This window comes from Podarcis filfolensis, assembly GCF_964270895.1.
Source record: "Podarcis filfolensis genome assembly, chromosome: 4".
NCBI lineage: Eukaryota > Metazoa > Chordata > Lepidosauria > Squamata > Lacertidae > Podarcis > Podarcis filfolensis.
This window is the reverse complement of record NC_139607.1, coordinates 79,037,126-79,060,167: the sequence shown is the minus strand read 5'-3', so window position 1 is coordinate 79,060,167 and position 23,042 is coordinate 79,037,126. Positions and strand designations below refer to the sequence as shown.

General features: G+C 44.4%; 2 protein-coding genes across 6 annotated transcripts in view; one reads left to right on the top strand and one right to left on the bottom strand.

The window, feature by feature from the left end:
- The window catches only part of LNX2 (ligand of numb-protein X 2), a 74,490-nt gene extending 65,086 nt beyond the window's left edge, over positions 1-9,404 (bottom strand). Inside the window, exon 1 of one of the 4 annotated variants that reach the window (XR_014546997.1) lies at positions 9,009-9,227. The gene's annotated coding sequence lies outside the window, so the exon portion shown is untranslated. Of the gene's footprint in view, positions 1-9,008 lie in introns of all 4 variants that reach the window. The other 3 variants (XM_083609127.1, XM_083609128.1, XM_083609129.1) reach the window with 3 other exon arrangements.
- A 5,229-nt stretch (positions 9,405-14,633) lies between these two features.
- On the top strand, positions 14,634-22,311 carry POLR1D (RNA polymerase I and III subunit D). Of its 2 annotated transcripts, XM_083609336.1 has the most exons (4): positions 14,785-14,978; positions 17,030-17,131; positions 19,247-19,321; positions 20,828-22,311. In XM_083609336.1, exons 1-4 carry the CDS (start codon positions 14,953-14,955, stop codon positions 21,111-21,113), a joined length of 489 nt encoding a protein of 162 aa, XP_083465462.1. In that variant the 5' UTR covers positions 14,785-14,952; the 3' UTR covers positions 21,114-22,311. The 2 variants fall into 2 exon arrangements, with proteins under 2 accessions (XP_083465463.1, XP_083465462.1); XM_083609337.1 differs by lacking the exon at positions 17,030-17,131 and having other exon boundaries at positions 14,634-14,978.
- The last annotated feature ends 731 nt before the right edge of the window (positions 22,312-23,042 follow it).

Sequence of the window (23,042 nt, the reverse complement as noted above, 5' to 3'; positions counted from 1 at the left end):
ACCAAGAACTAACTTAGTTGGTCTTTAAGGTGCTACTGGAAAGAAAAATTTTTTTTTGTTTTGACTATGGCAGACCAACACGGCTACCTATCTGTAACTCAAGTTATCTTTGCCACTCATGAACCTTTGCTGTACCCCCACTTCCTCCCCCAAAAGCAAGCTGTACAATTGCGAAAAGTTATTTATGCACCGTATTGCTTATTTGCAGAATTAAACCTTTACTGGAACAAATATTGCAAAAAACAAAGTATTAAATGACAAAAAGGATCTAGAGGACTTGTTCATTATTCAGCTAAGCTAATGATCCAGGTGAAAATATTTTATGTTTCAATGGAAAATGCAAAGCAATAAAGCAGCCACACTATATCCACGTGCTCCACCTTTGAAACGTTTATACAATCCTAATTTGACAGAAAAGCGTAGTCGTTGTATGGGCTCTTATGGAAATATTCACATTTTAAGTTAATTATATGAATGCTTGCAAGGTTGGATCCCAAATCAGCACACATTAAAACATTACTAGTTGCTTTCACATTATGACCTAACATTTACAGCTTGTAATTAATGGCATTTGAAATTATTTAATTTTCAAATTTGCAAGGGGCTATAATTTATGTACAACAAATACCAGTCATTTAATAAGGGAATCAAGAGGCATGAGCATCAATTATATCTTACTAAACTGCTAAAAATTGAATTCAGTGACACTTTTAAATATCCTAACCAAGAGTCGCCAGGCTGATTCAGAACTTTGCTTTCTGCACCAATTTTTTAAGTAGCCTCGCTCGCAGCAATTCCCAGGGCAGGCATAGGAATCACTCCTAAAAGAAACCGTAACTCCCTGGCCCAAAAGTTGCTGCTGATTCAACTGCAGAGAACAGGCTGCTTGTTTTGCGAGATCTTTGCATGCACGCCCATATGCCCACTTTCAACATGCTAGGGGACCACAGGGCTCCAATGCATTAACTTCAATGAATGTTCTGCCATATTAATTGGTAAAAGGCTGGAGATAGGAGCCTTCTTGTCTGTGTGCCTAGAGCAACCTTCGCCAACCTAGTGCTCTCTAGGTGTTTTTAGACCACAACTCCGATCTGCCCCAGGCAACAGGGCTCAGGAAGCTGCCTTGTAACCAAGCCACAAGTCCATCTAGCTCAGTACTGTCAACACTGACCGGCAGCAGTTCTCCAGTGTTTCAGACAGCCCTACCTGGAAGGGAAGGTGATAAAACCTGGGGCCTATTGCACACAAAGCATGTGATCTACTAGGTAAAGGTAAAGGGACCCCTGACCATTAGGTCCAGTCGTGGCCGACTCTGGGGTTGCAGCGCTCATCTCGTTTGATTGGCCGAGGGAGCCAGCGTACAGCTTCTGGGTCATGTGGCCAGCAGGACTAAGCTGCTTCTGGCGAACCAGAGCAGCGCACGGAAACGCCATTTACCTTCCTGCCTGGAGCGGTACCTATTTATCTACTTGCACTTTGATGTGCTTTTGAACTGCTAGGTTGGCAGGAGCAGGGACTGAGCAACGGGAGCTCACCCCGTCGCGGGGATTTGAACCGCCAACCTTCTGATCGGCAAGTCCTAGGCTCTGTGGTTTAACCCACAGCACCACCCATGTCCCTTGTGATCTACTACTGAGCTGCTATTATTATTATTAGCATCATTATTATTATTATCTGCAGTGGCAATCAACTTGATTAATTGATTGATTGATTGGCTTATCATAGAATTGTAGAGTTGGAAGGGACCAGGAGGGTCATCTAGCCCAACCCTCTCCAACGCAGGAATCTTTTGCCCAATGTGGGGCTCAAACCCACCACCCTGAAATGAAGAGTCCTGTCCTCTGGAGCGGCAAAGAACAAGCCTCAGAGGAGGAGGGCAAAGACCTGCAACAGAAATTTTCTGTCATGCTAATATTTCATGCACTTCTTTTCTATCGGAAGGGAATTTGTTTCCACAAAGTCAGAGCAGCATATGGCACAAGCATCTTTACTGGGACAGCAGCTCAACCCCCATCTGATGTTAGTTTCCTAAGCCCTCTTGATCTCCTGTCTGATTGTATGCTTAGGAAGTGTAAAACATCAACAAGTCAGGAAGAATCAGGAATTCACATTGGCCACATTGCTTGTTTAAAGGGATGGAATGAAGGTCTGGCCAGAACAGTCTCCCTTCTGAACAAACGACAACAAAAGGTTAAGTGCACTTTATAATTTAGGAAATCATTTTCAGAAGCAGATTGTCAAACATACCTTCAGCTAATCCATAACAGATTTTTTTTTTTACTGCGTACAAAAGAAAAACACTAAGCTCACAATATAATGTAATTAAAAAAGGAATTAAAGGAAGCTCAGAAGTACTTAATAGCGGATTTCTACAAAAGCAAACAATCAAATAGCACTGAGCATGCATTAGTAAATGGGAGAAGAGAAGGGGGGTGGATCAAAGAGGGCAGGCTCGTATCTGCCCATGCCACATCTGAAATAATTCATGTGCTCACTAGTTTTTATTTATTGATGCAATTTTAATCTCACCCTTTGGCAAAAGTAATCTCAGGGCAGCTAACAAATCCAAAGGTCCTCTTCCACTGCTTGTATCCTCACAACTGCTCTACAAGGTAGGTGGTTATGCTGTCAGCAGAGGATTTAAGACGTTCATGGCATCCCTCTGCCAAATGAGCAGATGCACAGCAGGTCTGGCTCACCACGTTTTGAGTGAACATTACCATTTAAAGCAGTGTTTGCTAAACGTGGGCCTCCAGCTCTTTCTAGACTACAACTGCCATGATCCCTAGCTCACAAGACCACTGGTCAAGGATGATGGGAACGGTAGTTCAAAAACAACTGGAGACCCAAGTTTGGAAAAAGCTGGTCTAAAGAGAAGTGGGGGGCTTTAAGTCCATTAAGTCCAGAGTCTGAAACATAGCTACTGATGGCTACTAGCCATGATGGTTATGCACAGTCAGAGAAAGTAATGCTTCTGAATCTCAGCTCCTGGAGGAGAGAGTGCTCTGGCTACTGTGAGAACAGGATGCTTGACTAGATGGGCCATTGGCCGTATCCAGCAGGTTCTTTTCACATTCTTATGAGATGGGGAACCTACGGCCCACCACGTGCTGTTGGATTCCAACTCCCGTCAGCCCCAGGCAGCATGGACAAGGCTTGGCAATGATAGGAGTTGTAGTCCAACAGGCTTCTCATCCCTGGTCTAAAACTGCCCAGTTGCACTGGTTAGGCTGGGAGATGACAACTGCTTCCAGGTCACTCAGTGAACTTCATGACTGGGGGGGATTTGAACCTGGGTCTCCACTGTTGTGGCCCAGCACTCTAACCACTATACCACACTGCCTACAAATTTTATTTTCAGTCAAATAGCAATACTAACATCTCCTTTAATCCCACGTGATTTCCCCCCCCCCCCCTTTCTCAATAAAAGCAGGCTCATACAGTTATACGGTGGCTTGAAAAAGCAAAAAGTGCCCAAGAGAGATTGCAAAATCTTTCGTTAAGGCACACACTTCCAGACTTGAGTTTCCAAGTAACTAACTGTCTGTTCTGAGGTGCCCCAGAGAAGTTTAGACACAGCTATGGTTTTCTTTGGCAGGGCTGCAACACACACAACCTGAATCCAGCTCCTGTAACAGGGGCTCATTTGCAGCTGTTCTTTCTTCCACCCACACTCAGCAATTCCATTCCTTTTCACGTTAGAGCCCTTTTATAGAACAGCATCAGGGGAACACAGCAACGTTTCAATCTCCGAGGGGGGGAAAATACTTATGTACACAGTCTTCCATACATAAGCAACATCCACAAACCGACTATTTTGGCTTAATAACCATACTTAGCCTCTGATAATGACAGGTAAGTTTAAACAAGAGCAGTGTGCAATTTCAAAGGCAACGGGATAGTGAAATTCTGCACCATTAATCCCATGGGAGAGTTACAACCATTCCTTTGCTTAGGGGTATAATCAAACATTATGCAGCAAACAAGGGATTCTCAACCCTCTGTTTGCTGTGTAACACCAACACAGGGATGCACAAAGGGCTACTGGCAGGTGATAATGAGATGGGAAGGGATGCTTAACCCTTCCCCACCCACCAAGTCTCCCCTGCAACTCTACAGCCTGGCCATTTGTTCCTTTAATTTGATTCAACTGGACTCCAATACTAGTGGATAAGTCCATCCATGGGGACAGGAAAGAATCCTAGCAGAATCGCAGGAGAAGGGTTAAGTACACTTGCCCCCTTCCACCAGCCATTTCTCCTCTGCAAGTAACCCTGCGCCCCATGTTATCCGTCAACCAGGAAACATGCATTTGGAAAACTATTTTAACAGGGAAGAATGCAAGAAGTTCAGCTTTTTAAAAAAGGTCACGACTGAGGCTTATACATTCATGCTCAATTCAAAATGCTTGTATAAGGGGATAATAATTTTGAGAGGCAGGGAGAAAAAAACTCAGTCATCCACAAAAACCAGAGAGAAGCAGCCCCAGGACAAATGGAAGCGCGCGCGCACGCACACACACACACAGAACTCATTTGTGCAAGTTGTAATCACTACATTTTGCAGTATTGTTGCAATTACAACTTGCATAACTGACTTTAAACATCAATGAGACAAGTGCATGGATCCAGCAGCTATGGGATGCAAAAGTTCAAAATAAAAAGTTCTTCATTCAGAGGTAGCACACCCAATATCAGACAAGAGTCTGGTGTCATTATCATCTCTCAGCTGTTGTGTTCCTACCCCTCCCCAGACATTAGCAGGGCTAGAAGTGCTAGAAAGAATGTGGAGCTAAACCAGGCATCCCCAACCTGAGGCCCTCCAGACGTTTTGGCCTACAACTCCCATGATCCCTAGCTAACAGGACCAGTGGTCAGGGATGATGGGAATTGTAGTCCAAAACATCTGGAGGGCCTCAGGTTCGGGATGCCTGAGCTAAACGAACCATCCCTCTAATGGACGTAAACACCTTTACCTTTACAAAAGTAAACTTTTAGGTTAGCGCAGGGTGAGAAACACGTGACCCTCCCAACCTTGCTGGATCACAACTGTCACCAGGAAAATGAGAAACAATTAGTGGAGCTTCTGGGGGATCCTGTTTTATTCCATATTTTTTTCATCAATGCCCTTGTGGGAGGGAAGGTGCAGAGATAACAGAGAGAAAAGCTCCAAAGGTAGGCAGGGTGAAACAGACAACCTTAGGAACTGGAGCGATATAAAATGGAATTAAACTCAAGAATACAGAGCCATGCCTCTGGGGAACAACAACTAGGTTTTATATTTTACTAGTGACTCCTACGCAGAAAGAACACAGGGGCAAAAAGGTCCAGGGATCCTCATCAATCACAAGAGAGCAACACAGTGATGCTCTCAAGGCTAGACTTTGGGGTCCAGAACTCCAGTGAACTGAGGCAGTGGGGAGGGAGACAGTCAGGCAGAACAGTAAGGCTGACTTAGCAGAGTTTCAAGTAAAACAAATCCAGATTGCCATCTAAAGAAGGGGCACCATGTAAGACCCTTAGGCCCAGAGTCCAAAATGACCTAACTGCATCACTGGGGTCATGATCCAGCAGCAAAACAGGTAAATGCCTGAATATGCCAGACAGGACATTTCTAGGGCTCATCTGCATCAAGTACAAAAAAAAGTATTATGTCACCAAAAGACTAACGGATTTATTATGCCGTAAGATTTCATGGACAACAGTCCACTCAATCAGATGCATGAAAATGCACTTCCGACATCTGATGAAGTGGGTGTAGTCCACAAAAGCTTATGCCATAATAAATCTGTTAGTCTTCAAGGTGAAACAGGGCTCTGTTGTTCTTCCTACAGCTGGCTAAGAGAGCTATCCCTCTGGAAACAGTATCATGAACACAGGAATGTTTAGGAACACAGGAAGTTGAATTACACCAAGCCAGGCAATTGGTCTGTCTAGCTCAGTATTGTCTACCCAGGCAGCATCTTTCCAGAGAGAGGCATTTCCCTTTGCCTGGTGAGACCATGAACCAAAATCTTGGGAGGTGTGTGTGCTCTATGGGCTTCCAGGCAGTTTTCCTTCCAGGCCCTGACAAGGTGAAGGCCTGTTTAGCTTCAGCAAGGTTGGTTGGTTGCTAGCTGCATCATTGTCTTTAAATCCATTCCCTAAGACTGAGGTGTAAGGAAGACGGAAGAGAAAGGGATTGAATCAAGTCATCTTGGCATCATTAACGTTGCTCATTTTTACTCTCTGCCAATGGCACACAGTAATCTGAATGAAGGATCTTGTCTTAAAGTTGTCTTGGTAAAATAACTCGTGTTCCTTCTCATCCTTGCACACCAGTATAATATATTACTGTGGGTCCTAGCTCAGTGACAGAGCACATGGTTTTAATGTGGAAGGTCCCAGATTCAATGCTTGGCATGTCCACGTAGGACTAGGAAAAGCTTCTAGCTGAAACTCTGGAGAGTGACTTGGCAGTCAGTGTAGAAAATTTTGCACTAGGTGGGCCAGTGGTCTGACTCAGTGCAAAGCAGCTGCCTATATTTCTATGCACTGGCATAAAAGCAAGTTCTCATGGCCACAGTCATGTTTATCCCAGTTTTATGTTGTTGTTGACATCCATCTGTCTCGAGATACAATGGAGTGCTCCTCCAGGAGTGAAGTCAAACTGCTACATTTTCAGCACCCAAGTGACCTCCCTGGGGCGCAAGCCTGGGCCATGTGTATGGAGGTCCTGCGCTGCCCAGATGACAAGATCTGCCCCCTCTCGGCCTTGCTGATGTGGTTCAAAGGGAAACAGAGAAATACAGTTGGCACCAGCTTGGCTGCAGGAGTTGCTGGCAGGAGGTGTACAAGACGCCATCCAACCGCCTTAGGGACTCCACTCCGGATTTGTGCCGGGTTTACTCCTTAGCCTTTTCTTCTCCCAAAGTTATCCCGCAACGCAGTTATCTCTACAACACATGCAGAAACTGCCTTCCTGACCATCGTCTTCGTCCACCAGAGACTGCATTTGCATGCAGGGGACCCCTCACAGTGGGTTTGAGACCCATCGGCTACCCTCACCTGGTTCAGCTGGCCAGTTGAAGCCATTTCCCAGGGTGTGGCTGCTGTCACATGCTGACAGCTGCTAGGAGCCACAGGTGAGAACTGAGTGCAGGGTGGAAACCAAAGGTGGACAAACTACCCCAGGAGGAACACAACATGTCCCCCTTCAGAGGTACTACCTCTTCACTAACACCCCATACATTCTATGTTGTAGGCCATTCTTTTACATACTCCACCAAGTAGCCTACCCCAGGGTCCCCTATCCACCTGACCTAAGGCTCTTACATATATGTGCAGGTCAGAGATCCCACACACCACCTATGTCTTAAAATTGCGCATTGCTTGAGGGCAGAGGCTGGGCCTATAAAGACTGAACAAAGCAACAGGCTCCTGCTTACAACCTTTTGGATGGACACCCCAACTCATGTGTGGTTTCTAAACCTCTGCCTGAAAAAGAGTTCAAAAAGAGAGTTCTGTGTTGGTTTGTGACTCGTCGGCTTGTTTCATGGGCTTGTTGTCGCCCATGCTACACTATCTCTTGCCTTCTGCTACCAACAGACCGGTGACCCAATCATAGATCTCCGACTTCTCAGATTCTGTTCCCTGAGCTTTGTCAAGTCATGGAAGGGAGAGATTTGTAGATACTGTATTCAATTATCAAAATAAAGTCCAGGAGTTCAGCTAGAGGCTCAGTTCACATCAGGAAACTGGCAGAGTAGCCTAGGAAGGAGAGAACTTTACATGTCTGCAAGAGGATACAAGATCCACCTTAATTGTGGGATATTATAGGAGCGAAAAGGCAGTACTTAACCTGGAAAACATGGAGGTCCTGTTAACAGAGCACCACATATCAGAATTACAAGCTGAAAACAGCTCATCAGGGCATCTGTCTCTTTCAACACCTCAAAGCTGGTCCAGAAGTAGGGTGGCCAGACGGAAAACAAGGACAGGACTCAGGCATGTTTAATAGTTGGGTAGAAGAGGGAAATTTCTTTCTTCTATACCATTATTGAAGGTGCAGGAGTCCCACCCTCTTCTCCATCTGAGCACCCTACTGAGGCAGGGACACATTTGTGCCATAACAACCAAGAGTGCCTTCAGGGAGAGACCCACCTCACAAACTTTTTGAGGACTGTCCCTTTAGAAGGCTGTTGGTTTATCAAAGGTGGTGTGATGATTTGTTACTGAGCAGTGTTAAGCAGGATGAAGAAGCTGGAGAAGACCCTCAAAATGCCACAGCTGACCATCTTTTCTCAGCCTAAGAAGCAATGCTAAATCTCACTTCCAACCTAAAACAAAAAAATAATAAATAGAAAAAATAACTTGGAGAAACAACTGATCACCCGGCCTTCCATTCTTATAGGTATATCGGGACTGATTCCCAATCCAACCACCCCTAGATCTAATAAGGGGCGGAAAAGACAGAACTTCATCTCCTTTAATAACAAGCAGCCACCATCCGCATCTCCTTTTCCACTGCCCTGGGGGACCCTGCTAAACTGTGTTAGCGTGCAGACAAAAACTGGGAGAGAAACGCCTGAAGGAGGGAGAGGGAAGGCGTCGGTGTCACAAGACCTGCGGGCAAAAAAAAAAAAAAGGCTATGAACGGAGGTGCAAGCAGATCAAAGCTGAACCCAGGAAAGGTAAGGACACAGAGAGGCGCCCTGGGGACAGTGCAGCTGGTCACGGGGTAGAGGCATAGGGCAGCACCCACTGCAGAGAGCTAGAGCTCTGCCAGATCAACATTCACAAGGAAGGAACACTCTGGAACCGCAATGCCTCGGAGAGAGGTGAAAGGCGGCGGCGGGAGAGGAGGGGGAGGAGGTGGGATTTGGTCTGAAAGGAGCCCCAAACACGTTGTCACCGGAACGGTGCGGTGGACCAGGAGACCATCCCTAGCAAGAAGGTCGGGCTGCATGGGGAGGGGGCAGCGCTGGTCCCTCCAGCCAGAGGCTGTTGCTGCCCAGGGAAGTTACTCACCTCGGCGGGCAGGAGCTCCCGTCTCGTTGCACCGTCCCATCGCGCTCCGTAGGGCAGCGGGGTGTGCGGGGAGCCGCCACCGGGAGCGGGGCAGCTGCTGGCCCCGCTGCTGCAAGCGGCCGTGCCTCTGGCTCCTCCTTCTGGCTCCGCTGCTGCTGCCGCCGCCGCCGCCGTGGAGCTCCTGGAAGCAGCCAAACTCCAGGCAGGACTTAGCAGGCGCGTCTCTCTTGGTTGCGCGTGGCCTCCGCCTCCTGCTCCTCGCGCTCCTCCTCCCCGGGGCTGGCGGCGCGTCTCAGCCACTCAGCGCCGCCCCTGAGCCGGGGGAGGAAGCGCCTGCCGCCTATGGGAGCGCGGCCGGGGCGGGAGCCGGCTGCGCAGGCCAGCGGAGTCCTGGCTTTCGCTGGGGTTGTCCCTGTCAGCCGCCTGATTCCAACGGAGCAGCGAAGGTAGAAGGAAGGAGGAGGAGGAAGAAGAGGGTGGAAAGGGCAGGCGGGATGCTCAGTCCTCCTTGCTCACCTTGGACTGTTTTCCATTCACGCTGCTCTGGTCTCCTTCAGTGTACAGGGTTTTAATAAAATAATACTTTGCAGGGTTGCTGTTGCCGTTGTTGTTTTTAAAATGTGACAATTATGTTGCATTTTAATAAGTCTGAAAACTGTCAAGCGGGCAGGCTGCCTTATAGGATCTGTTTTGGTATGCCTTAACCACAGCTGTTGTCATCGTAGATCTGGGGTAACAAGAGTCTGCTAGGGAAGGGTGGAAGTTGATAAATGGTAGCATTTAGATCATATTTGGGATGCAAGGAGAAAAATACAAGCTGCAGATCTGTGCCAGACAAGAAATTATTGGGTTAGCTTATGCGAGCCATCCTGGGCGGGCTAGCTAAGTGCAGAGCCATTGATAGGTGTTTCGACAAAACCAGCCAAGAATCTGATGACAAAACTGAACAGATATATTAGGGCATGATACCCAGCTTCACGGAAAAGGTTGATTCCATAATGTAAGGTTTTTGAAAGGTGCCATTTGTGTTTTAATGGTGTTGTTTGTGCTTTATTTTGTTTCTAGAGGGGTGGCCATGTTAATCTCTTGCTATGGAAACCAAGGGTCTTGTGGCACTGTAAAGGCTGACACATTGGCATAAGGTTTTGAGGCATCTGATCAAGACTTGTATTTTAAAAATGAGCTTAAAGATGTTTTAATGCCAGGCAGAAGACCAGCTGTCTAAAAGACTGGCATATGTTTATCCTTCTGGACAAAGGCCCCCCTGATTTATTTATAGTAGGAGCCAAAATTCTCAAAGTTGTAAAAAGGGAATTACAGGCTGAGAGCAAAGGTTACTAGGTTACTGACCCTACAGAATACAATCAAGCTGCAAAAGCACTAATTAAGAGTTGGTAAATAGTAGGATTCATTGTTTAACAAAATATAATACCATGTGTCTCCCATTAGAGACTTGAGCCACAGGTTAAAGGGGAAGAGCTAATGGGAAAAGCAGCTGGCCAGGAAAGGAGGTTGTAAACTGAAGAAGTTTTTACTTTGAAAAGGCCTTTGCTTCTAAAAATCTATATATGTTGTGTATGAAATATATTGGCTTAAATGTAATTATGCAAAGGATTTAGAAAGTAAGAAATGTTAGATTCTTATGTTAGATTCTTATTTCATAGAATCGTAGAATCATAGAGTTGGAAGAGACCACAAGGGCCATCGAGTCCAACCGCCTGCCAAGCAGGAAACACCATCAGAGCACTCCTGACATATGGTTGTCAAGCCTCTGCTTAAAGACCTCCAAAGAAGGAGATCTTTCATTGATGGTGTGTGAGAATGTGAACCCAAGATCTCTGACCTCTGTTTAAGATAAAAATTTAAAACAATTAGCCATCTGTTTTGGAGGGCAAAAGGGCAAGAAGGGCAAGAGGTGATCTGGTAATTAAGGTGCCTTGCTGAGGCAAATGTAAGATATATGGCTACTTGTTTGCCATTTATAGATAGAAGGAAATATAGCTCTTTGTCTCCCATAAAAGGTAATAGGAAATGGGTGTATCTTTTATGATTGGTTCTAGCAAACAGCCAATAGGAATTTTAACCAGGCTGATTGGACAGAGGCAGCCAAAGGAGGAGCAAGGGGGCTGGGCTGAGGAAATATAAGTGCTGGCCATCAGGGCTGGAGTGGGCAGAGCTTTGGTAACCATATACCACTGTGTCTCTCATTTATTTGTCTGACAAATAAATTATTATTTTAATTTCTCTATTGCTGCGTTGAATATTTCATTCCAGCTAAGTGTTAACCACAAGCAGGGTGCTACAGTTTCACGGAGCAAAAGCTTGTGGCATAATAAATGTGTTACTCTTTAAGATGCAAGAGTTGCTTTATTTTTACATTTTGTGTGGTACCTGCTTGTTGCAGCAAAATGCTCATAGGGCTAAAGAGGGGGCTTCTACACTCTCATTCAGTGCAGAAGTGTTCCCAAAAAGTGCTTGGGATTTTTGCACCCGGATGCTTAATGCTGAGGACAAACAGGTAGAGGAAGGCCATTGTAAGAATATAAGAAGAGCCCTGGTGGGTCATATAATAAAGCTCCATCTAGGCCAGCATACTGTTTTTTGTAAGCACCAGTCAGGTGGCTTTAGGAAGTCCACTTAGACAACAGCCATTCCTCATCTGGATTTTGTTATCCTGCCTTATCACAATTGACAGAAATATCCTCAATGGATTTATCTATTTCTCTTTTAAAACTATCTCTAAGCCAGCACCCAGCACCACATCTTGTGGCAATGAGTTCTATTAAGAGAGTGGTGGTGTCTTCCTTATCATGCTGCTTGTGAGCATTCAGAGGCCTCTGGATGACTGTTGTTGAAAATAGATGGATTAAGTGAGGCAACTCTTAAAGCAATGAAACACAAAGCATGGCTTCCTACTACTGGGACACTTTGAAGTGGGTTCCCTAGCAGCATGTCCACCCTAAAGCTTATTCAAGTATCATGTGTTGCATGGACACCCTGCTCTATCTCTCCATACCATCTAAATTAGGTGAATCTCTGTAGGTGCAAGATTGGTGTCTGGAGGCAGTAATGAGCTGGATGAGGACCAATAAAATGATGCTAAATGGTACTGTGAATGGGTGATAGTCTTGTTCAGAATCTGAGGAGAAAGCCTCTTCTATATAGGATCACACTCCCATCTGAGAAAGCATGTTCATAGCTGGAGGCACTCTTTGATTCTGAACTGCCTAGGGAACCTCGGTGGCAATGAGTGCCGAGTTCTAGCTATGGCTTTTCACAGACTGGCATAGCCTGGCCACAGTTACCACTGTTCTTGTAACCTTATGTTTAGATTGCTGTAATGCTGTATTGTAAACAGGGAGTTTACATATGAAGACAGTCCAGCAGCTTCAGTTGGTGCAGAACATGGCTACCATTAGTAAGTGGTGCTTCTAAATGGGACCATATTACATCAGCTCTGGGCAAGCTGTGCTAGTTTGTGCTACTAGTCCAAATGCTAACTTACATAGTTCTGAACTACTTGGGTCTTAGTTACTTGTCCCAATTAACTGCCAGCCCATGCTTTAAGATCTGCTGAAGAGACTCTTCCCATTATCCTCACAGCAAACATTGCTCATTCGATGATCACTTGTGTCAGTTATGGCACCTCATCTGTGCAATTCCCTCCCAAGAAGTGTGGTTGGCTACTTCATTACTGAGTTTCAGGCATGGCTTTTAAATAAGTGCTTTGGGACCAAGTTAGTTGTTTATGTATACTGTGATGGAATTAAGATCTCTACTGTGGTCACTGTTACATTGATTTGATGTGGGGTTACTGGCTTCTACATTTAAGTTTTGCATTTTTAATGGGTTACTATTTATTGTATGAACCAAATATCATTTTTATTAGCTTAATCAGCTATATATTTAAAGTGTGGTTTACAAATCAAATAAGCAACTTTATTAGCTGTGTTATTTAGTACCAGACTTACTAAATAAATTCTCTCCAACAGGTTTAATTTACCTCCAAAGGTTCACTCTTCCATCATCTCCCAAGACAGACGGATGCCAGCAACAACAAAAATAGTACCAATTGTTTTAGACTGCAGTCCAAAACACATTTACCCACTGAAGATAATGTGGGCTACTTCTGAGTAAACCTGTGCAGGATTATGTTGTTTATGTGTTTTGTAGTGGGTTGTTTTTTTTTAAGGCTCTCAAAATGGAACCCTATAACTGGCTTTTTCACATTACAAATATACTACAGGGTGTGACTCAGTTACAAGAAAAATTCAGTTACAACCCATTCTCAGCCATGCTTACCCAAGAAGCAGACTACACTGATGTCAAAGGGACTTTCTTCCAAGAATAAACCCAAGTGTTCTGAGCCACTTTCAAGCAAGAATGTGGAATTTCTGGTCCTCCGAAATGTGCTCCCATCATCTTCATTTGCCTTGCTGGCTGGGGCTGTTGGGAGTTAGATTCCAATAACATCTGGAGGCTCCTCATCACTGCCTTTAAAACACTGAACAGCTTTATTGTAGTGTAAGTTTTTACAGGAGAGGCAGGGAGCCTCATTTTCAGGGAACAAATATGGTTTCTCTCCAGGCCCCACACTCCTTGAGTACTTTGACCTGACCAGAATGTCTTTTAAGCTGTGATCATGCCTCTCGCTTGCCTTGAAGGGAGTTTGTAGAGGTGCATAGTACAGTGGTACCTCGGATTAAGAACTTAATTTGTTCTGGAGGTTCGTTCTTAACCTGAAACTGTTCTTAACCTGAGGTACCACTTTAGCTAATGGGGCCTCCTGCTGCTGCTGCTGCACCGCCGGAGCACAATTTCTGTTCTCATCCTGAAGCAAAGTTCTTAACCTGAAGCACTATTTCTGGGTTAGCAGAGTCTGTAACCTGAAGCGTCTGTAACCCGAGGTACCACTGTATAGTTGTATGCATAAGCAGAAACCTCCAACTTTTGCGTGGCTGGAATGTATCCTACCGTGCAAACATAGGAGCTGCATCCATTGCTGTGCCTTGCTGTTGCATCTGGCTCCATCAACAATGGGAATGCAGCCCTCATTAAGGAATGTGGTGCTTGGGCTGAAAAAGGCTGCCACCCTGCACTACAGCCACAGATCTATCACACTGCAATCCTATGCCTTGCCTGCTCCGGTCATTTCCCAGCGAGTTCAGTGGGACATAGGCTGCAAAGACACCATACACTGAATAGCTCTCCCCCGTCTGCAGAATCCTGGGAACTGTGGTGTATTATGGGTGCCTGGAATTGTAGCTCCATGGGGGATAAACGAGAGTTTCCACAATTATTGGTGTGTGTGTGATGTGCTTTAAATACAGGGTGTGTACACCACCTTACTCTCAGTTCAGTGTGTATGGTTGCAACCTGCAAATCATGTACTAAAAGTTAAGTATAACCCACCCTTTATCCATACAGATGACAGGGTGGTGTTACAAAGGTGATTAATCATGCCGAAACAATAGAGGGAGTGTGTGTGGAGGGGAACATACACCGTGAATCAATAAACCAACATCACCATCAAAGAAAGAAGCTCAAAGCTTTTGGGTTGTTGTTGTTGTTTTGGCTGGGATGAATCATGGAGCGTGCGTAGGACTGCGGCCCGAGCAGCACCCTAGGGCGCGAACACCAATGCAAGGCAACCTTCGCGGGTGCCCGCCATGTGGAGCGAGATCCGTAACGTGTGAACGGCCAACCTTTCCCCCCTCCCGCCCGGGAAAGCAGGCAATGGGTAGCGGGGGAAGGGCGGCGCTTCCGCTTCGCCTTGAAGAGGAGCCTCCTCCCCCTTCCCGGGGGTCATCGCGAGCGGCTGCTTGGACTTGTCGCGAGCGCTCGTCTCCGTTTCCGCCGCTGGGGCAGGAAGAGATGACGGGCGACGGAGGCGCTTGAGAGGCAGCCAGGCCGGACAACCGAGCGACCGACCCCACCGGCCGCCATGGCGGAGGATTCGGAGCTGGAGAGGTGAGGCTGGCAGGTGGGGAGAGGCGCCGGGGGGGGGGGCGGGAGAAGGCGGAGGGTTACTCCTCGAATAGGGGGAGGGTGGGCAGTGGTGAGGCTCCAAGGTAGGCCTCAGGAAAAAGGGCTCCCTCGTTGCGCTGCGCAGAAGCTGCTTTCGTGAGTCGGTGGGCGCCTGACTAGAAGCGGAACCAGCGCCTTGACTTAAATCCAACGGGGAGAAGCGAGCGGTGGGGGGGGGAGGGACCTCGGCAGGCCGACTTTAAAAAATACCGTTTATTACGTAATAAACATGGTTTTCCCTCGCAGGCCGGCCTTGCAATCCTGTATACGTTGCCTCCTTGGAAGTAAGCCCTGCTGAATTCAACGGTGCTTACTCCCAGGTTGGGCAGCGTGTCTAAAGCTGCAGCTTTTTTCGGCCCTTTATTTATATTTATGGCGGAGCGAGCTTCAAGACAGACTTTGGAATGTCGAGGTCTCGCATTTTATTGCCCTCCCTTCAATCTTCCGCACAGCAGTGACTTTTTTATTAATTATCGCTATGCATCTCGAGTACTTGAGTACACGCCTAATATTTGTTATTTTGTTCGTTTATTTCGTTTATATCCCGCCCTCCCGGAGGAGCTCATGGGTGGCAAGTGCATGTGTAGTATAATAATAATAATAATAATAATAATAATAATAATAATAATAATAATAATAAAAAATAATAGCAAATACGATAAAAAATAAAAATACGTTTAAAACTATTAAAAAAGCAACGGAACATCTGTAAAAACAGATGTAACCGAACCATATGTCTGGATAAAACTGCCAAAACGGAAGTGTTTTCAGCGGGTGTCTAAAAGTGTTGCCTGCCTAACATCAATAGGCAGAGTTTTCCAAAGTACATTATAAAAAGGTAAAGGGTAAAGGGATCCCCAACCGTTAGGTCCAGTCGCTGCCGACTCTGGGGTTGCAGCGCTCATTTCGCTTTATTGGCCGAGGGAGCCAGCGTACAGCTTCCGGGTCATGTGGCCAGCATGGCTAAGTCACTTCTGGCGAAGCAGAGCAGCGCACGGAAATGCCATTTACCTTCCCGCCGTAGCGGTACCTATTTATCTACTTGCACTTTGACGTGCTTTCGAACTGCTAGGTTGGCAGGAGCTGGGACAGAGCAACAAGACCGAGCAACGGGAGCTCACCCCGTCGCGGGGATTTGAACCGCCAACCTTCTGATCGGCAAGTCCTAGGCTCTGTGGTTTAACCCACAGCACCACCCGCGTCCCAAAAGTACTTTATAGGTACTGCCAGATGCAGAACATTCACTTCTTGGACTTCTAGAAGTGCAATTTCTGCAGTTGAAAGTGATCAAGTCTGTGTGGGGCAGTGGCGGAGCTTGGGTCTCAAATTTCAGCAGCACCCTGTGCAACACCAAAATTTGGTGCCCCCTCCCCACATCTCATGCTCCATTATAAAGCATAGTTGCAGCATCCCTGAGGCTCCACACCCCATGCGACTGAACCAGTTGGGCTCTCCTAAATCCACCTCTGTATGGGGTAAGTAAATTGGTCCCAAGCCATTCAGGGCTTTGTATACTAATAATAACACCTTGAACTCAGCCCAGCAGCAAACTGGCAGCCAATGTACAGCTTTAAGCACAGATGTAATACACTGACAGATTATTACTCCTGTCAGCAATTGTGCTGCTGCCTTTTGCACTAACTACAGCTTTCAAACGGAGCACGGGGGAAGCCCCTTGTGGAGTGCATTGCAGTAGTCCAGTACAGTACTGAAGTTGACAATGCCCAAGCCACTGTAATGAAAAGTAAATTCCATTGAGTTCCATGGACCTTACCCCCAGGTAAATGGGTTAAGAATCACAGCATTAGCATAGCAGTATTTGGTAGTAATTGTAGTGAAAGTATATAGAATAATTAATGTGGTAGTAGTAATAATAATGTTGTCAATATATTTAAATATAATATTTAGGTATTTTTCCAGTACAATCTTATGCATCTTTACTTAGAAGAGTAAACTGCTCAATAGCTCTTACTGCAACATCTTGGTGTGCTTAGAATTGCAGGCTTTGTTACTTTGAGCAAATTGATGTTTCTAGATCAGTTAGTGTGGACTCTCATCCATGCACGACTGTTGAGGTACAGGAACTCTGGCATCAGGTAAAGCCTTGGCTATTCACCCAGACCTTTGCAGGAGTGTAAGGTCCAGTTATAACCCAAAAAGCATGCAATGTATTTGCTTTGTTTTAGGTTGGCATTTATTTATCTATCTTGAAACCGGCTCTTGCAGAGTGGCTAACATTCATAATAAAGCCGCATTAAACACAAACTTAAAATCACAATTAAAACCACGTATCAACAAAATATAATGGGTATAACAGTTAACAGCATGTTAGATCATGAAGAGGTAACACCATTTTCGCTTAGGTTCTGAAGGCATGCAGCAACAAATAAGTTTTGAACAATGTTCCTGAACAATGCCAGTGTAGGGGGCAACTGACTTCCTATAGGGAGTTCATCACTAGGGTGCTACTGCCAAGGAGGCCCTGCATGATATGGTAGCCCTGTGGACTGCGCTCAAAGGTACCACCAGCAAACCCTCCCCAGGCAGTCTTAAAACTTGGGTTGGCTGGTAGTAAGGAAGGTGATCCTTCAAGTACTTTGGTCCTCAGCCATTTAGTGCTTTGTACATTAGTACCAATGCCTTGAATTGGTTCTAGTAGCTCACTGGCAGCTAGTGCTGTTCTTTCAGGATCGATGCAATATGATCCCATCTCACTGTGCTCAACAACATCCAGGCAGTGGCATTCTGCATCAGCCACAGCTTTCAGACCATCTTCAAGGGAATCCCCATTTATGCTGTCCATTTATGTATATTTTATTGTTACCCACTCTGGACTTGCTTTTTGAAAGACTTGAAAGGAAGCAAGTGGGACCAATAGGTGGATCCTGCATGGAAACAGATAATGTGCTAGATGGGAGTCCTGAAGGATTTGGCATCCATTTCGGGACATCTTGAAGCAAAGCTAGGAAGCAAGCTAGCAGTTCAACAGAGGTTCTCATATTACTCGCCTCATGGCCTTAAAATACTAAGTTGTGATTCAGAGTTCTTCTATGGAGCAGGGACAGGCCCATTCTAAGTGTAGCATCCTCCTGTATTCCTCATCTTTTCCTATTAACTTTGGTTAAGTGCCTGGGGAATAATCACAGCACCGCACTCACTTTATCACCTTGGACAGTTATCTTGGCAGTTGGGATTTGGAAAAGCCTCATGCAAGGCCTAGGAACAGGAGGCAATTCTTGAACAGGTAGGGAGCTTAAGAACTCCTGGGGAGGTACAGAAGCTAATGGCATAAGTCCTAAAGCCGGATAAGGGGAAAAGGAGAAAGTAATTGGGGCTGAGAGGTAGAAGCCTTCAAAGAAGGATAGCAGGATGGAGGGATTTAAATCAAAGCAATTTAAAGTGGCAATGGTAAAGACCAATTTAAATCAAATTTCCTCTTGATAACAGCATATGTTTGTTAAACAGTGGTGCAGAACTGACCATTTTAAACTGTCTTTGATATGTTAACTGAATACAGTGGTACCTCGGGTTAAGTATTTAATTCGTTCTGGAGGTCCGTACTTAACTTGAAACTGTTCTTAACCTGAAGCACCACTTTAGCTAATGGGGCCTCCTGCTGCTGCCGCACCGCCGGAGCACAATTTCTGTTCTCATCCTGAAGCAAAGTTCTTAACCTGAAGCACTATTTCTGGGTTAGTGGAGTCTCTAACCTGAAGCATATGTACCCGAGGTACCATTGTAGACTTCTTTACTTCCATCTATTTGTTGCACTGAACACTTTTTGCACGTTCCCTTTCTTTAAAGCATTCCCATTTAGGGAATAAATAGTTATAAATAAATAAATAAATGGAGTGAGATTGCTTCCATCCCCCACTGGTGCTGATTCTTTCCATCCGAGTTTGGGTCTTTCCTCTGGATAAACTGCTGTTTGAAAAGAAATGGTTGTATCTTGCAGGTCTGTATGGCGACTTGTGCAATTTAAGCTGTTAAAGAGTGAAATGGGTAATTGAATGAGGATAAACACCCTTTAAATGCTTACTTTACAGTTTCAGTTTGTTTTGATTCTAGAACAGTAGCTTTAATGAGCTTGCAGTGGGTCAGTAGTTTGCACTAGCTTTCTTTTTCCATCAACAACTGCAAAAAATAGATCTGCCAATACTTAAAAAATTGATCAAATTTAATCATTATTTTTAATCTCCTTAAATGTTTAGGAAGGCAGTGGAAGAACTTCTAACTGAGGCCAAGCGTGGGAAAACCAGAGCAGAAACTATGGGAGCCATGGGCTGGTAAGTTATTGAAGCTAAACCAATGTTGGTGTTTTTCTAAAATACAATTTTTTGGGGGGAAACAGACACTGTGGCTGCAATCGTAAATATGTTTATTAGAGAGTAAGCCCCACTGGACACGGTGGGAAATATGTTATATTGAACATGCATAGACAGCACTGTTAATCTTCCGTAACTGAATTGGATGATAATCTTTTGCTCTTTTATGTTAAGTGCACATGCAATAAATTCCATTGAAAATTAATGAGAATTAAGTCCACGTAATTCCTGTTAGAGCAAACGTTCATTTTTCTGAAAGCAAACATAGTCTGTTATAGTCAGTGACCATGGATCATGCTAGGCAAACATTTTTGCACTTTCCTGGCAAAATACTCCTATGTTTCTGTGCTGTTGAAAGTAGTAGAACACCCCAGTGCATAAGCATTCCATTAGTTGCTTCAAGAGGTGTCCAACTCTGCCACTACTCTTTTTTTTTTTACCATTTTCCTTATCCTTTGAGATGCCTCAAGAAACCAGCAGAGCTTGTTTCCTCCCTACGGATTATCCAAACCCAATGTGGAAGCAAGCTCTTCTAGAACCTCTTCCATCTCGTTCCCTTTCTCTAAGATAAATAACGGGCCTTGAGGCAGGGGAAGAGAAAGGTGGCTATGTCCAAAGGTTCAAGGTGAGCTGGCTCTTAAAAAAAAAAATTAAAATAAAGTTGTCAGAGATCCCTAACAGCAACAGTGTGATTTGATGAGCAGCATAAATTGGACTTCTAGCAACTGCTTAGAAATGTAGAATATGCAGGGTTTCTTAATTTTACCATATTGAAATAATTGTTTCAATGAACCCTACTGCTTTAAAGCCTGTTCTTTATCAAGGTCCCAAGTTCAAAGCATTCTTGAACTGCATTTCTTATTAACTTGCTTTGATGGGCAGTGACTTTCTGAGGTCTCAAGCAAAAGTCCTTCCTAGCTCTGCTTTTTAGCTGGAGATGCCAGGAAATTAACCCGAAACCATTTGCATGCAAATAATGTGTGCTACCACTGGCACACTTTTTTTTTTTAAAAAAAGAGTGGACTTTCTACCATCTCCAGAGCACTCAAGCAGAAGGAGTATTCATGTAGCCATTTACCAAAGAGGAGGAATGGCAAATGCCAACAAGGCACCACCAATACTTTCAACTCTTTAGCATTTTAAACTGTCTTGGGGCTGTGGAAGACGACAATAGAATACAATTTGTAGCTCATGTGATGTTTTTCTCAGGTGTGTGACTGTGAAATCTGTGTCATAAAATCTTGTTATGTTATCTTAATATATATCTCCTCTGTATAGAATCTGGCTGTTGCTTTGAAGCCAGTGTTAAAAGGCAAACATCTTGATGGTTTCTTTCTGTACTCCAAGTTTACACTAGGTGGCATGCAAGGAAAGCCAAAAGCGTGCATAGTTGAGCTACTTGATTTGGATATTCGCAGCATCTGTGTCTCTTGTGTGAGATATTTATGTTGTTGCTTTCTAATACAGGATGAAGTGCCCTCTTGCCAGCACAAATAAAAGGTTTCTGATTAATACTATTAAGAACACATTGCACTCCCCGAAGGAGCAAGAGCAGGGGCAAAACCATCAAGAAGACGATAAGGAATCTGAACCAAACCAGAGCAGGGAGGAAAGCAAGCCAAAGAGACACAGATCCCACCCATACAAACCTAGCTTTCGGTCCAGAAGAAGGGTAAGCTCTTCTCCTCCCAGGCACCACCGGAACAGGAACCAGCACTCAAAGGACAAGCATGAACAGCGATCAAGCAAATGAGGAGGAACCCATGCCATTCCAAGAATGAAATTAAACACTGAACTGTTTGGGTGGGTGGGTGAGAATGTTTAACTATTTTGTAATAGAGGGCATTGTTCAGTACAGATGTCCATGTTGGCAACAGCTTTTTAGAGACAAGCAAATCCCGCTTCTCATGAACTTTCTTTGAGGAGTTCTTGTATTCTTTAAAGTTGTCAGTATGTTCCTTCTGTATCCCCCCCTGCCCTCCAGTCTTCAACCAATTAAAGTTGTTACTTTGTATAGTTGTAACATGTTTAGTGTTTTGCACAAACCGTTTGGAAACAATTTATTTAGACAAATATACACGGAGGTGTATTCGGTACATGGTAAGTTATTTTGCTTCCCAATTCCTTCAAGGAAGCTACTAAATCTTAGTTTGAAAAAGCAAAAAAACTAAACAAAAAGATACTCCAGGTACAGAAAATGTGATATGCTTCTTGGCCTGCACATAGATGAATTTGAATAAGTTTACTGTGCTTGTAACCTGAAAATGACTGATGTGGAACCTGGATATTACAGATAAGTAAATGCAGGTTAGGCTAAACGTATATTGGTAAACAAACTACCCAGACTGAGTGACTCTTGTGTCCATGTGGGAACTCCAGTGCCCACATCAAACTCTGCATGAACAATAGATCCTCATTCACTTCAAACTTGGGGAGAAGGCATCAGACATGTTATCTGTTTGTGTGCACAGAATATTTCCCAATGCTGAAGTGAATGCTGGCACCCTTTTTTGACCTAGAGTTGTGTGCACACTTGGAACCTGTGAAATCACAGCTGTGGGCTGGATCTGAAATTGGCTTTCATTGTTTTGCATCCTTTGGTGTAAATGATGATTTGTGAAGGATCAATAATGCAACTGCATTGAGACATCTCTTGAATGGCAATGGAATGAAAAGTCTTGAGGGATACATTTTTCATCACAAATTGCTGAATGCTTTTGCAAAACAATACAGACAATTGCCACCTAAAGTCTGACTGCTGTCTAGTTACAGTTGTATTGGTCAAGTTCTCAGTGTTCCCTTACCTGCAGATAATTGATCCTTGTCATTTCTCTATTGTATGGAAACATTAACATTTAAATCCTTAGGCAAAGTTGTTTGTATGGTTAAGCTGTTTTCAACCTTGGGTAGTTTTCCTGAGTTAACATTAAACTTGAACTGTGTTACTAAAATGCATTGTGTACATTTCCTTTATATGTTAACAGATTCATCAGTCTTTGGGAATTAATAAATTAATACACATTCTGTTGCCAAAGATAAACAAAACACACATTTGGTTTATTAAGCGTACTGCAAATGGTCATCCTAGAACTTGTTTCTTGGGGAGAAAAAAAGAGGTCTTAAGCTTTGAAATGTTAACTTTAAAATAGTTGTTTTAGTACAGTCTTAGTCCTTAATGTACTCAAAAGCACTTAATAGCATAAAACAAGCCTGCTGGATCAGGCCAATGACACCTCTGGTCTAGCGTTCTGCTCTCACAGCTCTCACAGATGCAGATGGGAAGCCCCAAACCGGACTAGAGAACACAGCATTCTTCCCACCTGTGAATCCCAGCAACAGTACTAACCATTCTGGCTGGGAGTCTCTGATAGCCTTCCCTTCTATGAATTTGTTTAATCCTCTTGTAAACAGGCCCCAATTAATTGATGATGGCAACAAATAAACAACAAGCTAGCAATCGTTAACTGAGTTTGTCAATGTTTTTATTTTATATGGGCAGAAATAAATCATTCCTGTTACTAGTACCTTAAAATTATAATCCGTAATAAAGCTCTGTACATATATTTATTTAAAAACAAGGCAGTCCCTTGGTTAGGGTCTAATAAGGCTCAACACAGAAGGAAAAATGAATGGGGAAGGAAGAGGGAAGCCAGCATGCTGACATGGGTATTTACTTGTTTTT

Excerpts from the sequence above, each read along its gene's own strand:
- POLR1D (XM_083609336.1), top strand. The coding sequence starts at position 14,953 with ATGGCGGAGGATTCGGAGCTGGAGAG. Across the intron at positions 14,979-17,029 it reads GAGGATTCGGAGCTGGAGAG|AATTGCAGGCTTTGTTACTT; the intron begins GTGAGGCTGGCA and ends TGGTGTGCTTAG. Across the intron at positions 19,322-20,827 it reads ACTATGGGAGCCATGGGCTG|GATGAAGTGCCCTCTTGCCA; the intron begins GTAAGTTATTGA and ends TTTCTAATACAG.